General features: G+C 43.9%; 1 protein-coding gene across 6 annotated transcripts in view; it reads left to right on the top strand.

The window, feature by feature from the left end:
- Positions 1-572: 572 nt before the first annotated feature.
- The window catches only part of ece2b (endothelin converting enzyme 2b), a 73,013-nt gene continuing 56,857 nt past the window's right edge, over positions 573-16,728 (top strand). For 2 of the 6 annotated variants that reach the window (XM_029714391.1, XM_029714386.1), the window contains exons 1-2: positions 573-695; positions 804-949. In XM_029714391.1, the coding sequence (XP_029570251.1) occupies positions 917-949 (33 nt within the window). In that variant the 5' untranslated portion in view covers positions 573-695; positions 804-916. Of the gene's footprint in view, positions 696-803; positions 950-5,227; positions 5,448-6,543; positions 6,843-16,017; positions 16,123-16,728 lie in introns of those variants that run through there. The other 4 variants (XM_029714387.1, XM_029714389.1, XM_029714388.1 and 1 more) reach the window with 4 other exon arrangements.

Below are 16,728 nucleotides of genomic sequence, written 5' to 3'. Positions count from 1 at the left end.
CCTCCGACTTCAACTGTTTAAGTGAACAATGCTAAAATGTGTTACAGACAGACGCACACACATAAACAAGCGAACATGCACACACACGTGCAAGCGAACATGCACACACAAACAAATGAACATACACACACCTCTGATACATTGTAGCCTACACTAAACGGATATGTACAAGTAGGCCTACTTGAGTGAATAACTGCCCCAGTAAAATCTACTTTTTCTACAGGATGTGTGCCAAGACCATTTTTTTTAAATTGTAGCCTAGGCATCGGGTTGGGTTGCTGAGGGGTATTTCTAGGAAAGAGAATTGCAGTGAGATAGGCTACACAGTGAAGGGCAACAGCTGTGTGTCAAGGGAAATAAATACTGACTTCACCCTAATATTTCAAATACTAACAGAAATGCACCTGGTTACAAGGGAAGGGATGTGTGTCCATGGGTGTGTGGGTGTGTATGTGAGTGAGTGAGTGAGAGAGAGAGAGAGAGAGAGAGAGAGAGAGAGAGAGAGAGAGCGAGAGGGGAAGGGGTAGGGGTAGGGGGAGGGCGGGGTGTAGTCTGCAGTGTGATTGCAATCTTCCTTCTCGTTCATGCCAGGGTTTGCCGACTACACGCGTAAAAAGGCTTTTTCTCCCAACATGGAAACATTCTGCTGTAGGTCTAATCTGCTTGCATTCGAGAGACACTAGTTTCAGGATTAGGTAATGTTATGCTCTGGCGCGCACAGTCCATTGCGGTCCTAGATCAATACGGATAGATTGACATGTGTGGGTTTAGTACATGTCCTTTTGTTGTTTGTTGTTCCACAGGATTTGATAGAGCGAGAGAGATGGCTTCGCGATCCAGCCACTGGAATCGTCAGCAGCAGAGGTAGAGTGTCTCTTGCACTCGCCTCGCGGTCGATTTTGCTGTCTGTTGCACGATGAGCGTAGCTCTGCAAGATTTGCGGAACAACGTAAGTCTTGTAATGATTTGATCATCTTCTCAAACGTGATGCTACTCTTCTCATAATTTATTAGGAGACAGAGCCCCGCGAACTCGTATGTGATCGAAACCCATTGCAATCAATCACCATATTTATTTTGTTGGGTTTCTTACTGCTAAACCATTTCGCAGTCATGATTCGAATTCGACTTGCTTATATTCTGCACATACTGTAGGCTATTCGGACAATAATGCTCGAGCAGATTCTCAGGTAGGCTTTGGTCCTCCTCATATCCATCCTTAAAATACTGTGTTCGGCGCTCACTGCCCATGATGAAAATAGTGCGCTTGCTCTCTCCATACAAACGTCGGTATCTTTTCATAAGAGAAAGTGCAGCCTCAGACACTCATGCATAAATCCAGAAACACGTTTTTCCAGCATAGGCCTACATGTTATTACATGTAATAATTTGATTGTATTTATTTGAAGTTGTTAGAGAGAAGTTGCTTAGTCCAAGGCCCATGGGCAGACACCAGTAAATATTCATAGAGAGGCTGAGGTTTTATTCATTGTCATCTCTTTAAGGGCCACACAGCCTATGGTTGAGTTGCACCATGTTCTCTCTATCTCACTCGGGTGCATGGGCTTTAGTTTTGGCTCACACAGTTGTGGAGCTTAGGAGACACTCAGTTTGAACGCCACATATAACAAATTTAGGCCTAACTTGTTTATTTTGAACTTCTCCATTTTGCTTTTTCATTTGTCCTTGGTTTTGAATATAATATATAGCCCTTTAATCTCACTCAAGGGCTTCCTTCAGGTCTTGTATTTTGTTGACTGGGTGTGCCTTGCCCAGACACTGTTGCCTATGTTGACTAAAGTAGGCATAAGGACATGATATGGCACTGGAGTAAAGACATGTATTTTACTATGATAACCAACACACAGCTGTTGACCGGTCACACGGGACAGGCATTTTTGTTTTGTTCCGTTGAGATTCCAGTCCGACAGGCTGTACCTGTTGTTGCTATGGCGCTGTTGCATTGTGTCGTTGTCACCTAAATATTATGGGATGCAAAAATGCACAACAATGACCATCTATTGTATTCAGTATCAGTATTGGAACAGTATTATGATACCAACGTGAGATGTGAAATGTCTGTTGTGATCCAAGAGATAAGGCTATCTGGTTACAATTTGGGCTGGATAGGTCTTGTGTGTGTGCGTGTTTATTTCTGTGTGTGTTTATTTCTGTGTGTTTGTCTGTCAACCATCAAACTGAGAGCAGGTGAAGTAGGCCTACTGCATGGGCTCTGCTTCAGGCTTATGGCTCTGTATAGACCTGTCTGTAATGTAGGGCTAAGGAGCTGGAAGAGCAGTCCCTGACCACTGCCCAATATGCCGTGAATCAATTACTAGCCTGTAGTCCCCGAGGGCATTTCTGAATATCTTCATTATCTCTCTAATGAACATCATTAATAACGCAATCGGTGTACTGGGCCACAGTCGAGCAGGCTGTCGCCCGCTAGACACACTGTGCACTAACTCAACAAACTGTTACAAGGCCTCTACTGTTCCCAGTACCTGTGTTAAGAAGACCAATGGTATTTACACTGCCTCAAAGGGCTGATCTCATCACACTTTAGCATGTAGGACATCAAAGCACCTCAGGTCTGTCCCGGATAGTAGCATGCAGAGACATGCACATGTGTGTATGCCATGATACACTTACTCGCACAGGCGTGAGTAACAAACGTTTACGTACAGAGATCCATTTCCATATTTAGTCAACTTTTCTTTTGATTAACTGCCTTAATTTTGCTGGACCCCAGGAAGCAGCAGCTAATGGGGATCCATAATAAATACAAATACCCAAAGTGATTTACAGTGCAGACATACAATTTCATATTAGTGATCCCAGGGGGAATCAAACCCGCAATCCTGGCATTGCAAGCACCACGCTCTACCAATTGAGCCAAACAGGATTATATCAAGGAAGCAGCAATGACGCACAGACATGCCGCCCTGAGGTGGTTGCTCGGTAACGGTAACACTTTACTTGAAGCGAACAGGAATAATGCGTTATCACTTGTTATAAGCATGTATGAGCATATATATAACTTATTATAAGGCATATGATGATAATAATATCTCTTAAATCATTATGGGATGAAGCTATACTATACTTGTATACTATACATGCTATACATACTTACAATGTGGAGGAAATGCATCAAAGGGGCAATCCAGAATTCGAAAAGCAACAAAGCCGTCACCTCGCCACTTGTTTTGTTAAACAGCTAAGGGGGCTGGAGAAATGTAACCTCTCTGAAATTCATAGACAGAGATATAGATGCAAGGACTGACCATCCATGTCATGAGATCAACATTATATTTTTTAACCATGTTTCTTAAGCAAAATGCATATGCTTTTTTTATACATTGTCTTATGTCTCTGGGTGGCCTCAACCTCAAGTAAAGTGTTAGCAGTTGCTTTGCTGTGACCAGTTGAGGGAGCGATGGGAAAGGCCAAGACTGAGTGACGGCTGGAGAAGGAGGCCCTTGAGTGACCTGAACCCGGGGGTTTATCAGGGCTGGGTATCCTGTGTGTGCGTGTGTGTCCTGCCTTAGGGCGGTGGGGTGAGCCCCTTCCTGTCTGAAGCAAGACTCTCCATCTGTCCTGGCTCCATCGGCAGGGCTGGAGAGGTCAACGGCTATGTCCTAAATAGCACCCTACTTCCTACAAAGGGCTGGCCAGACATAGTGCGATACTGTATCTAGAGAAAAGGGTGCCATGATTTGAGATTTGACTAATTTATGAATAACCCTATGCAGGCTCATCATCAAGACTTGAGACAATGAGCTGATTTGTTAAGATCATGTAAAACCCTCACCACTGTCATTTGTCACTAACTGTCATCCATTTTAGCCTGTGTATCCTACTGCTTACTGCTTTTTATTTAAATGCTCTCTGACATATTTTAAGTCCTCCCTCCTCTTCCTTCTACTTCCCTCTATTCCCCCATAACATCTCTCCTGGCAAATCTTTCTCTCTAACTCCTTGGTTGCTTGACAATGTTTCTCCCTCTCTCTCTCCATCTGTTCCACCCACCCACCCCCACCCTCACTCTCTCTCTCTCTCTCTCTCTCTCTCTCTCTCTCTCTCTCTCTCTCTCTCTCTCTCACTCACTCACTCACTCACTCACTCACTCACTCACTCACTCACTCACTCACTCACTCACTCACTCACTCCCCTCCTGATCTGGTTGTTTCACAACTGTGCACTGTATCGCCCTGAAATGGACAAAACAGGAGGAGAGGAAGGGTGGATAGGCGTGAGGAGGTAGTTGTGGTTATGACCATATGAACGGACCAGGAAAAACTCTGGGCCCCAGTTATAACCTTAGACCCCTGTAAGGTCACATGGTTAGGGAAACTCAGGGCCCTATAGAAATGAGGTTAAGAAGTAATTTTTTTGTGCCCTGCGTTTGGTCTAGTGGATAACATCACCGCGTCTGCATGGGATGGAATCCTCGTCCCTCCGCAACTTTGTCTCACAAATGTCTCCTCACTTCTCTGTTTACCTACACTACCCTGCCTGTGCAATAGAATACCTTAAACATGCCTAGAGTGAGAATTCCACTTTGTAAAAGAAAAGAAAAGAAAAATCCCCTTTTCACCTATGTGTGTTGTCATCCAATATGTACTATACTGAGTATTTTATGTAAATGCATGGTGCCTGAGCATTCGAAATGTAATGAATACTTTTGGATGTCAGGGAAAGTCTATGGGAGTAAAACGTATATATTTTTTGGGGGAATTTAGTGGATAAAATTTTTTCAAAAATATAAACAGTAAAAGTAAAATGCAGATACCCCCAAAAACTACTTAGATAACACATGACCTATTAAAGGAGCCAATAAGTGGCTATATCCTCGAAGCCTCTGTTATTTTCTGAAGAGATGGACATTGTCCTTTTTCTTATCCGGACTATTCTTCTTTTGTCCTCCCACCTCTGTCTTTCTTTCTCTCTTTCCTCCAGTCTTCTCTCCTTCCTCCCTGTTGTCTTCCCTCCTTCCTTTCGGTAGAGAGAGAGAGAGAGAAGAGAGGGGTAGCCTTGATGCATAGATCAGTGACGTCATTCTCTCTCCCTGGGGAGGACTCTACTGTCTCCCTCCTTCTCCCCGTCTGCCCCTCCCTCTCTTTTACTCTCTCACTCTGCTGTTCTCTTTAATTGATGACGCACTGAAGGGGACGAGTAGGGGTCAGGGGAGGAGAGAAACAGGAGAGAGAGAGAGAGAGAGAGAGAGAGAGAGATTGAGAGAGAACGTGTAATTTTTTTCAGTGTACACACACTAACAAACAGACGAATGACATCTGTAATGTGTGTTTTTGTTGGACTGTGACAGAGAAAGCAAAGGGAAGAGATTTTTAGGTTTGTTTGTTTGAGCGTGTGTCTCTCTGTGTGTGTGTGTGTATTCGTACCCAATTCGTCAGCCTTCTACAGATGCACATCAATTAAAGCAAGGTAAGCTTAGTGTTTCAACAACACTGGACTAATGTTGCTTATGTAAGATTTACATAACAGAGTAGCGGCAGCCTCCCCGGTTTTGTTTGTTGTGCTTGTTCATTTACAGCGCTCGCAGTGTGCTCTTGTGATGTGCGCTCAAGTGGCTAACTTCATTAGGGCAGCATTTTGTTGTCGGCAGAGAAGAGAATGTCCTTTCTGTGCTCGAACAACAACAACAGTCATGCAGGCTCTGGCTAAAAGTAGTGCCCTATATAGGGAATAGCGTTCCATTTGGAACCTCTTTGTGGTGGCTGACTGTAACCAGGGAGGGAAGGGGGCGGAGGACGCCCTCTAGGGGTAGAGGTATGGAAGTGCATAATGACAGTGGTCACTGAACAGATGAATGGTTTGGTACACTATTAGGTTCTAGATAGCACCTTTTTTTCTAAGAGTGTAGATCTCCATGCATGAATGGGCGTGTTATTATTGTCAGGACAGATACCAAATCTAGGTTTAATATGTGCCACAAGTTGTAAAATGATTGCAAGAACAGGAAAGGGCTGTGATGAAACGAGGAAATAGCCTTTCTCTTGCCATGCTCGTATTTCTGTGTCTGTCTTTTGCTCGCTCTCTCTCTCTCTCTCTCTCTCTCTCTCTCTTTTTCTCTCTCTCTCTACCTGTCAGTCTTTCTCACTTTGAGGAATGTGGCTTTCGTTCCCTTGGAATTGTCTGTCCTTTTTTTATAATAATGCACACAGAAGCAAACTTGCCAAAGAAAATGGACCCACCTCCCTTTCCCCTCTATGGGGTAAAATTACCCATCCATTTTTCTCTGCTTCCTCTACTTCACCTCTCTATCTCATTGTCAGTGCTTGTTCTGTGTACCTCCCGTTTTCTTGCACTTTTTCCTCTCCTTTTCTAAGAAGTATATCAAAATCAGTTTTACAAATCTCACACTGTTTCAATCCCTATCTCTAATTTCTTTCTTTCTTTCTATATTTCTTTCTTTCTATATTTCTTTCTTTCTATATTTCTATCTTTCTTTGTCCTCCCATCCCCCACCTCCTTAGCAGATTCCCGCCTCTCTTCCTTCACCCTCTCTCCCTGTGTCTGTCTTTCATTCTCTCTCTCTCTCTCTCTCTCTCTCTCTCTCTGTTTTCTTCTCAACCCCCAGCTCATGCTGTTTGTCTGCTTTATTTTACTCTGTAACTCGCCCTCTTTCACTCCCACTGCCTTCCTTTCACCCTCCCTCGCTCTTCAAATGCTCTGTGCTCAGTGTTTATAGTCCTTCACTAACTCTGCATAGAGGGAGAGAGTGAGAGACAAAGAAAGAAAGAAAGGGAGACAGAAAGAAAGAAAGAAAGGGAGACAGAGAAGAAGTGTAAGGACAAACTCTTGAATACTTTATTAAAGGTAAGTAAAGCGGAAATGTTCTCATTTATCCCTCCATCTCTCTCTCTCTCTCTCTTTCTCTCTCCTTCCATCTCCCTACTTCTCTCCTATGATTGCTCTAAACTGAGAGAATAAGCTTATTGCCCATAAACCACCTGTTGACAGCTGTGCTGTGCCGGGGGTGTGTGTCAGGCTGTTGCTAGGGGAAATAAAAAGTGTGTGTGTGAATGTGCCGGTGTCTGTGTGTGTGGGAGGGAGTTGTTGTGACCGTCTGGCTTGAGCTCATTTTCAGAGAGAAGAGAGAAAGGTCACGAATTGAAGAAAAGAGGAAAGGGAGATTGCTGAACCCCTACTTCCGTTTCTGTGTCGCTAGTGAGCAGCAATTTGATGCGTGTGTGTGTGTGCGTGTGTGTGAGCAGGACTCTACCCTCAAGTCCAGGATGCAGTGGGCTGATAGATAGAGGGGTTCGAAATGGTAAAGGACATGGATTCTCATGCACACGCGCATGTGCGCACACACACACAGAGACGCACACTACCATTTGAGGGTCCAGTGTGAGTGTATGTGAAGGTCAAACACTGAAGTGGTGAGAGAGGGACAGGGGGTGTGTTAGCTCTGAGATGTAAGCAAAGAGAGGGCCGTTATTTACTTACTGCTTCTAAGGACAACATCGGCCCACAGCTGGCTAGATCGAAACGGCTTGTATTGCGCAATAGTCCTGATTCTCACGCTCAGAAGTATGTCTCAGAAGTATGCCTTGCGAAGCAGGATGTGAAATCTGACACCACTTGAACCTGGTTTGTCCCTCCTACCATTTCATTCACTCTTCTGACTGTCCATCAACACCTGGCTGATCCCTAAGTCACAGCCACGAACAACGCATATGCCTGGAATCCTAACATCGTAACGCAGCAGGAGAGGGGTTTCAGTGCGGTAGCACAGTCAGAGTTCGATTTGTAGCCCATAATGTAAAATAATTCATAGATTTTAAACAACAAATATTTTCTATTTGTCATAGACAGACAAGAGTAATATGAGTCGAAAGGGGAGTTCTTAACGAGTTCAGGAACTAGTTAGATCTCTGTGAGACTTTCACAGGGCAGACGTTTTGATCGAGACCTTTTCTAACACTAAATATACAAATATGTATTTTATAGTTATTACGAAGGTCAAATCTTATTGTTACTCGTTTGAAAAAAATCTAAGTAATTTGAAGCCTTATTCATACAGTTTTAAAATATTACATATTTTCATATTTGTATCATATTTGTACTGTGTACTTGAGCTTGTGTCCTCAAAAGTGACAACACAATTTATAACTATTTTTACCAGAAATGTGAGATTTGATCCTTTCTTGGAGTATGCAGCATTTACTAGTTATTGTTTATGGCCCTCTTGTGATAAATAATTACTTTTGGGGATTACGTAGATTACATTTTCCATTACATTTAGTTACATTTAAGACTTGTGACTATTCTAATGGTGCCATTTTCCCAGGCACCTTGACAAGTCACAGTGAAACACAGCTTTAGTATTTGAAAAAACTAGCGTTTGAACCCAGGTCTGGTTTGTGTATGTGTGTGGGTGTGTGTGTGTGTGTGTGTGTGTGTGTGTGTGTGTCTTTACTGTGTATGTGCTTGAGAGTGATGCTGGTGATTATTTGTGTTTAGTGAGTTGGACCTCACCCATGTCTCATGACGTCTGTGTGTCTGAGCACCTTCACTCAGGGAAGATCAGGGTCCTGGAGTAAACGGCCCCCTTCCTCCCCTTCGCTCTATCGGTCCCTCTCTTTCCCCCCTTTCTGTCTGTTCCTCTCCCTTTTCTCTTTCTCTGCTTCTCTCCTTCTCTCTCTGTCCCCCCTCTTTCTCTCTTTCTGTCTGTCCCTCTCCCTTTCTATACTTCTCTCTTTATATGTCACCCTCTCTCCTCTCTCCCATAGTCCTCCCTATCTCTCTGTCTCTCTCACTCAGTCCCTCACTAATTTTCTCTTGCTCAGTATTCTAGTCAGCAAGTCCTCCTTATCTCACCCAGTCACAGCAGGTTTTGTTTCCTTCGCTCTCTTTGCCTGTGTGTCAAAACACGAGTTTGTCAAAACATGTCTGTAAGTATGTATGTTTACAATATGTGTGTATGTGCGTGAAAGTAAGTGTATAACATGATAACCGTATGTATGTGCCTGCATGCATGCGTGCGTGCCTGCATATATGTGTGGGGGACTGTGGTGACCTCTGTGGCAATACGGTGCCGAGGTGAGGTGGGGGGGTGAAGGGTGACAGTATTTCCAGCTCTTGGGGCAGAAGGCTGGGCTGTGCCAGGGTGAACTCCACCAATGCCACTTTCCTTCAAAAACACTCCACAGGAAACCACTTCAAACAATCACATTCCGCACAGTGAAAGTTACACACCACTCCTGCAACTCGGGAAAACCTCTCCCTTCCCTTCGCCTCCCTCAGCATGTTTACTCTCTCTCTCTCTCTCTCTCTCTCTCTCTCTCTCTCTCTCTCTCTCTCTCTCTCTCTCTCTCTCTCTCTCTCTCTCTCTCTCTCTCTCTCTCTCTCTCTCTCACACACACACATAGGCAGGCAAGCACGTATGCAGATTCGCTCTTACCCATCCATGTACATACTGTATATACACACACACACACACACATGCAGACATACACACAAATACGCAAACATATACTCTCTGAATCCCATTTAGGTATACAGTGCATTCAGAATGTATTCAGACCCCTTGACTTTTTCCACATTTTGTTATGTTATAGCCTTATTTTAAAATGGATTAAAACGTTTTTTTCCTCATCAATCTTCACACAATACCCCATAATGACAAACAAAAAAAGGGTTTTAGAATTTTTTGCAAATGTATAAGAAAAAAACCCTGAAATATCATATTTCCATAAGTATTCAGACCCTTTACTCAGTACTTTGTTGAAGCCCTTTTGGCAGCGATTACAGACTCAAGTCTTTTTGGGTATGACGCTAAAAGCTTGGCACAGCTGTATTTGGGGAATTTCTCCCATTCTTCTCTGCAGATCCTCTCAAGCTCTGTCAGGTTGGATGGGGAGTGTCGCTGCACAGCTATTTTCAGTTCTCTCCAGAGATGTTAGATCGGGTTCAAGTCTGGGCCCTGGCTGGGCCACTCAAGGACATTCAGAGACTTGTCCCGAAGCCACTCCTGCGTTGTCTTGGCTGTGTGCTTAGGGTCATTGTCCTGTTGGAAGGTGAACCTTCAACCCAGTTTGAGGTCCTGAGATGGTTGTCCTTCGGGAAGGTTCTCCCAACTCAACAGAGGAACTCTGTCAGAGTGACCATCGGGTTCTTGGTCACCTCCCTGACCAAGGCCCTTCTCCCCTAATCGCTCAGTTTGGCCAGGCAACCAGCTCTAGGAAGAGTCTTGGTGGTTCCAAACTTCTTCCATTTAAGAATGATGGAGACCACTGTGTTCTTGGGGACCTTCAATGCTGCAGACATTTTTGGTACCCTTCCCCAGATCTGTGCCTTGACACAATCCTGTCTCGGAGCTGTACGGACAATTCCTTCGACCTCATGGCTTGACTTTTGCTCTGACATGCACTGTCAACTGTGGGACCTTATATAAACAGGTGTGTCTTTCCAAATCATGTCCAATCAATAGAATTTACCACAGGTGGACTCCAATCAAGTTGTAGAAACACCTCAAGGATGATCAATGGAAACAGGATGCACCTGAGCTCAATTTCTAGTCTCATAGCAAAGGGTCTGGAATACTTATGTAAATAAAGAATTTAAGTTTTTTTATTTGCTAAAATTTCGATAAACCTGTTTTCGCTTGGTCATTGTGGGGTATTGTGTGTAGATTGATGAGGAACATTTTTTATTCCATTTTAGAATAAGGCTGTAATGTAAGAAGATGTGGAAAAAGTAAACGGGTCTGAATACTTTCCGAATGCACTGTAGGTGAAAGAACACCCTGTGTGTGTGTGTGTGTGTGTGTCTGAACATTGCATGTGTGTGTGTGTCTGAACTCCTGAACGTAACCCTAACCTTTACCATAGCAAGTTGTTGCATATACAGTCAGTTTACAAGTTTACATACACCTTAGCCAAATACATTAAAACTCAGTTTTTCACAATTCCTGACATTTAGTCCTAGTAAAAAATTCCCTGAATTAGGTCAGTCAGGATCACCACTTTTATTTTAAGAATGTGACATGTCAGAATTATAGTAGAGAGAATTATTTATTTCAGCTTTTATTTCTTTCATCACATTCCCAGTGGGTCAGAAGTTTACATACACTCAATGAGTATTTGGTAGCATTGCCTTTAAATTGTTTAACTTGGGTCAAATGTTTCAGTTAGCCTTCCACAAGCTTCCCACAGTAAATTGGGTGAATTTTGGCCCATTCCTCCTGACAGAGCTGGTGTAACTGAGTCAGGTTTGTATGCCTTCTTGCTCGCACACGCTTTTTCAGTTCTGCCCAAATAAATTCTATAGGATTGAGGTCAGGGCTTTGAGATGGCCATTCCAATACCTTGACTTTGTTGTCCTTAAGCCATTTTGCCACAACTTTGGAAGTATACCTGGGGTCATTGTCCATTTGGAAGACCCATTTGCGACCAAGCTTTAACTTCCTGACTGATGTTGCTTCAATATATCCACATAATATTCTTTCCTCAAAATGATGCCATCTATTTTGTGAAGCGCACCAGTCCCTCCTGCAGCAAAGGACCCCCACAGCATGATGCTGCCACCCCCGTGCTTCACGGTTGGGATGGTGTTATTCGGCTTGCAAGCCTCCCCCAAACTTAACGATGGCCATTATGGCCAAACAGTTCTATTTTTGTTTCATCAGACCACAGGACATTTCTCCAAAAAGTACAATCTTTGTCCACATGTGCAGTTGCAAACTGTAGTCTGGCTTTATTATCACGGTTTTGGAGCAGTGGCTTCTTCCTTGCTTAGTGGCCTTTCAGGTTATGTCGATATAGGACTCGTTTTACTTTGGATATAGATACTTTTGTGCCTGTTTCCTCCAGCATTTTTACAAGGTCCTTTGCTGTTGTTCTGGGATTGATTTGCACTTTTCGCATCAAAGTACGTTAATCTCTAGGAGACAGAACGCGTCTCCTTCCTGAGCGGTATGATGGCTGCGTGGTCCCATGGTGTTTATACTTGCGTACTATTGTTTGTACAGATGAACGTGGTACCTTCAGGCATTTGGAAATTGCTACCAAGGACAAACCAGACTTGTGGAGGCCTACAATTTTTTTTCTGAGGTCTTAGCTGATTTCTTTTGATTTTCCCATGATGTCAAGCAAAGAGGCACTGAGTTTGAAGGTAGGCCTTGAAATACATCCACAGGTACACCTCCAATTGACTCAAATGATGTCAGTTAGCCTATCAGAAGCTTCTAAAGCCATGACATCATTTTCTGGAATTTTCCAAGCTGTTTAAAGGCACAGTCAACTTAGTGTATGTAAACTTCTGACCCACTGGAATTGTGATACAGTGAATTGTAAGTGAAATAATCTGTCTGTAAACAATTGTTGGAAAAATTACTTGTGTCATGCACGAAGTAGATGTCCTAACCGACTTGGCAAAACTATAGTTTGTTAACAAGAAATGTGTGGAGTGGTTGAAAAAGGAGTTTTAATGACTCCAACCTAAGTGTATGTAAACTTCAACTGTACTCCAACCCAGAGTCCTGCACTCCTGGGCTGGGTAACAGTGGAAGCTGCTGAGTGGAGGATGGCTCATAATGGAATTGTATCAAACATGTGTTTCAGCCATTATTATAAGCCATTTCCCCCTCAACAGCCTCCACTGTTACCCAGCCTAACTTCACATCACTGAGTTTCGGGTCTGTGTACTGGTTTCTCCTCATACAGTAAATTAGAAATATTAGTAAGTTAGTTGAGCCTTGTCTGAGCCAGAATTGCCCCTAGGGCGTTATATACAACATTCATCTCAGGGATATTGTCATCAAAATTGAACTGGAATTACAAAACATGATGAGTAAGGCATAAAATAACAATAATTGGCTTTTTCAACTTAAATGTATTCTATACATACTGTACATTCCACTAGTAAGTACGTGTCAGGAACGGTTAATAGGGCAGGAGCCTATCTCCTGTTTCTGTAGCATGAGGTAGCTTCATATACAAGTATCCCCCTGGACAGGATGCTAGTCAACTACGTAGTTACTCCACATAAAGGGTTCGTCAAATGTTTAGAAACTGTTTACGTCTCATACAGAGTTCTGGGGAATTGTTTCGCAGGCGCTGTCCTACTGGCACCATTGCGGTCTCATTTCCAGTAAAGCAGCCCCACATGTTCAGCGTCATCCCCGTTCCTCTGACCCAACCTGAACACTCCAGCTGTTCCACCAACAGCCTTTGTGATTGGCGCTCCACAGCTGTTTTGGACCACCCAGTAGCCAATGAGACTGCCCTGGAGACGGCCCCAGAACACATTGCTTTAATTTTTCATCAAGTGCCGGATGTCACGTGACCGGCTCTTCTGGTGGTTTCCGTGGCGACGGTACTCCGGGGGGGGGGGGGGGGGGGTCACCGTTGTTTGAATTCGAGTTCCACAGAGAGGGCACATAATTTGACAGAAAGGAGGAGAAGAGCCTTTGTCATCATTAGCTTGTCTTTCACAGTAACAGACTGACTGATTCATAGTTAGGCCTCATGAAGGGACTGCCTGTCCTCCTTGGCCATGGACCCATCCCCAGAAAGTATATGATGGTGGTAATAATAATGACAAAACAACAGGATCACTATTCACTACAAATGGCTGTGGAGATTTACTGCATTGCTTTGTTTGTGGTTGCTTTCATAATGGGAACCTCTATCCTACATAGTGCACTACTTTTGTAGGGCTCTGGTCTAAAGTAGTGCACTAAATAGGAGATGGGGTGTAATTTGGCACGCAGACTGGGTCTTATACCAGGCCACATTTTAAGATCTTATAACAATACACCCACTACCTAGGCAATGAAGTGTGCTCAGTATCTATAGTATCGGGTTTTGTTGATGGACTCATAGGCTCTTACTGTGTAAGATGCCGTGGCTTTTGGAAGAGACTAAGGTTTACCAGGCATACCATTAATAAGGCCTCCCGAGTGGCGCAGCGGTCTAACATGCTGACCACACCGCTCGCGTCGCAAAATGAATTTACACATACATGTTATTCAATCACTGCACCCACACTGCATGCGGGCGTCAGCGAGCGTCTGCGTGCCCAGGCGCTAAAATAGAGATTGGTTCTATTTGTGATGCTCAACGCGCTGCAAGTCCGGCCTCTCCCATCTCCTCATTTACCCACGTGCCATCTTCTCATCGGTTTTTAGGAACATATACCCACGTGGGTGATTAAAAGATGAACTTAGGTCCACACCCCGGTAGGTTGTAGTAATGCTGTAAATTTGGTTGCTAACCGCCATATAAAGTCCAAAGAAGAAAAAGAAGCCTTAAGGAAGGTTGAGAGATGATGAGAAACGGTTGACCTTTTTACCTGTGGATTAATTGTCGGAGTTAGCAAGCTAGCTAGCTAAATTGCCATAAATGTTTAATCCTTTTTGACCTGTCCCCAAATTAATATCATTGGTTCAGAGTTTGTTTTGATATTTCAACCTGCGTGTCCTGATCGCTTCTAGAGTGGGTGAACAAAATCAATGTGCGTCTGGTTTGGTCAGCATGTAAGGCACTGCATCACAGTGCTTGAGGCGTCACTACAGACACAGGTTTGGTCCCAGGCTGTGTCACAGCCCGCCATGACCGGGTGACGGTCACAGCATGAGGCGGCGCACAATTGGCCCTGCGTCGTCCAGGTTAGGGGAGGATTTGGCCGGCCGGGATTTCCTTGTCCCATCACGCTCCAGCGACTCCTTGTGGCGTGCCGGGATCCTGCAAGCTGACTTCGGTTGCCAGACAGTGTTTCCTCCGACACATTGGTGTGGCTGGCTTCTGGGTTAAGCAAGAAAGTGTGTCAAGAAGCAGTGTGGCTTGACAGGGTCGTGTTTCGGAGGACGCATGGCTCTTGACCTTTTCCTCTCCCAAGTCCGTATCCAATTGGATATCACGAAATTGGGGAGAAAAAGGGGTAAAAGTACAACAATAACAAAAAATAATAATAATACCATGAATAGAGCTGACATGATTCCCTACTCTGTATGTATGCACAGCAAAGGACGATAGTCTGTTTTGTGAGGATGGCTATGGATTGGATAGGAGGGGATGAGTTGTGAGGGGAGGGGAGGGGAGGAGAGAAGATGAGAGAGGAACATGGTCAGTGGGTGTGATGTGGGCGGATGAAAAGAAGGTTTTGTAACCTATTAGAAAGGTCATACAGAGAGTACTTTGCGTGCAAGTGTGTGTGTAAATGGGTCTCAGGGTATTTTCGTAAAAGTAAATCTATAAGGAACCATTTCTTGATTCAGATGTACTATTTTGAGGATGTGGGTGTTGTCATAAAGAAAGAGAGAGCCAGAACAAATATCATTCACCTACTCTGTATGTGTGTGTGTCTGTGTGTGTGTGCGTGCGTACATGCGTGTAGGGCCATTCACTGTAGAAAAAAGGATGCTAGTCTGTTTTTTTTTTACAGATGTGTAGTGTAATGTTTTTCTTTACAGATGGCCATCCACAAAGCTCAGTGCCACACCATCCCATTTATCCCATCAGGTCAATCAATAGCCAATAGCAGATGGCTTTAATGGGTTGCCATTGTTTTCTCCTCTGTATTGTGGCCATTGCCTTGGTGCACACACATACACACCATTATCAATAGGCCATCATCGTCACGATAGAAACTTAGTTGGTTTCCTTAGTAGCCTGAGCTGTTATCCTCATCCATCAGTTTACAACAAGAACACTAACCCAGTCTTATTTATAACCCAGTCTCTGTATCTTATCTACAGCACACACACTCTCTCTGTGTCACACATACACACATTCACATACTTGCACGGATGCACGCACGCACACACACACAGACAGACAGACACACACACACACACACCACCAATTACGCACCACTAATACACTCTGTATTGCGGTTCCCCCTTTGTTAGTCATGTATTGGTTCCCTCCAGCCACCCACAACACCAGCATCATACACTGAATCTCCTCCCTCCCTGACAGCCTTCTGCTTTATGACTCTAACTTCTCTTCCCATCCCATTCATTATTAACCTGGTGAGAAGGGTCTGCTGGGAGGCAGGCTGTGGGAAGGTGATCAAGGGAGGAACATCATCAGGTGGGGACCAGAGTGACAATAGCTACACACAGCAAGTGTGTGTGTGACTGCTTCTGGTGAGGAACTGTTGTTCTTTTATGTCTCTTTAAACTAGTGTGCTCCCCTTAGTTTGTCTTGTCTTGTTATACACAGGTTTGGGATTTGTTGGTTTTGTTACGTGTGTTGTTTTTAGAGGATATTATTTAGATGGGGCTCGCTGGTGACATCCAGAACAATGCAGAGGAAGATGCTAGTTGCATGTGTGTGTGTGTGTGTGAGAGAGGGCGAGAGAGAGAGAGACAGGGGAGTATGTCTAAAGGACAAACTTACTAAGCGGAAGGTTTTCCTGTTGGTTGGTGTGACAGTGACATGTGACAGTACAATATGATTACAGTGCGAAGCTAACAGACGTAAATGACCAAATACCCAGGAAAAGCTCTTCTCGGAAAAAGAGAAATGTCTCCTAAAAATACCAACACAGGTGAGAGAAAGAGAAATTAAAAAGGGGATATGGGACATAGTGTGTCAGGTGAATTAGTGTAATATCCCAGTGGGCAAAATCGGTTGCAATTACATTTTTTATGATGTCATCTGTTGGATTGGATACTAGTTGTATATGGACGTTTTGTTAACGTCCTTTTCTGGTTGTAATCTTGTTATCTGACCTGATAACAACCAAAATA

This window comes from Salmo trutta, chromosome 26 (genome assembly GCF_901001165.1).
Source record: "Salmo trutta chromosome 26, fSalTru1.1, whole genome shotgun sequence".
Classification (NCBI taxonomy): Eukaryota; Metazoa; Chordata; class Actinopteri; order Salmoniformes; family Salmonidae; genus Salmo; species Salmo trutta.
The sequence above is the reverse complement of the archived record's forward strand: the minus strand, read 5'-3'. Positions and strand labels throughout refer to the sequence as shown.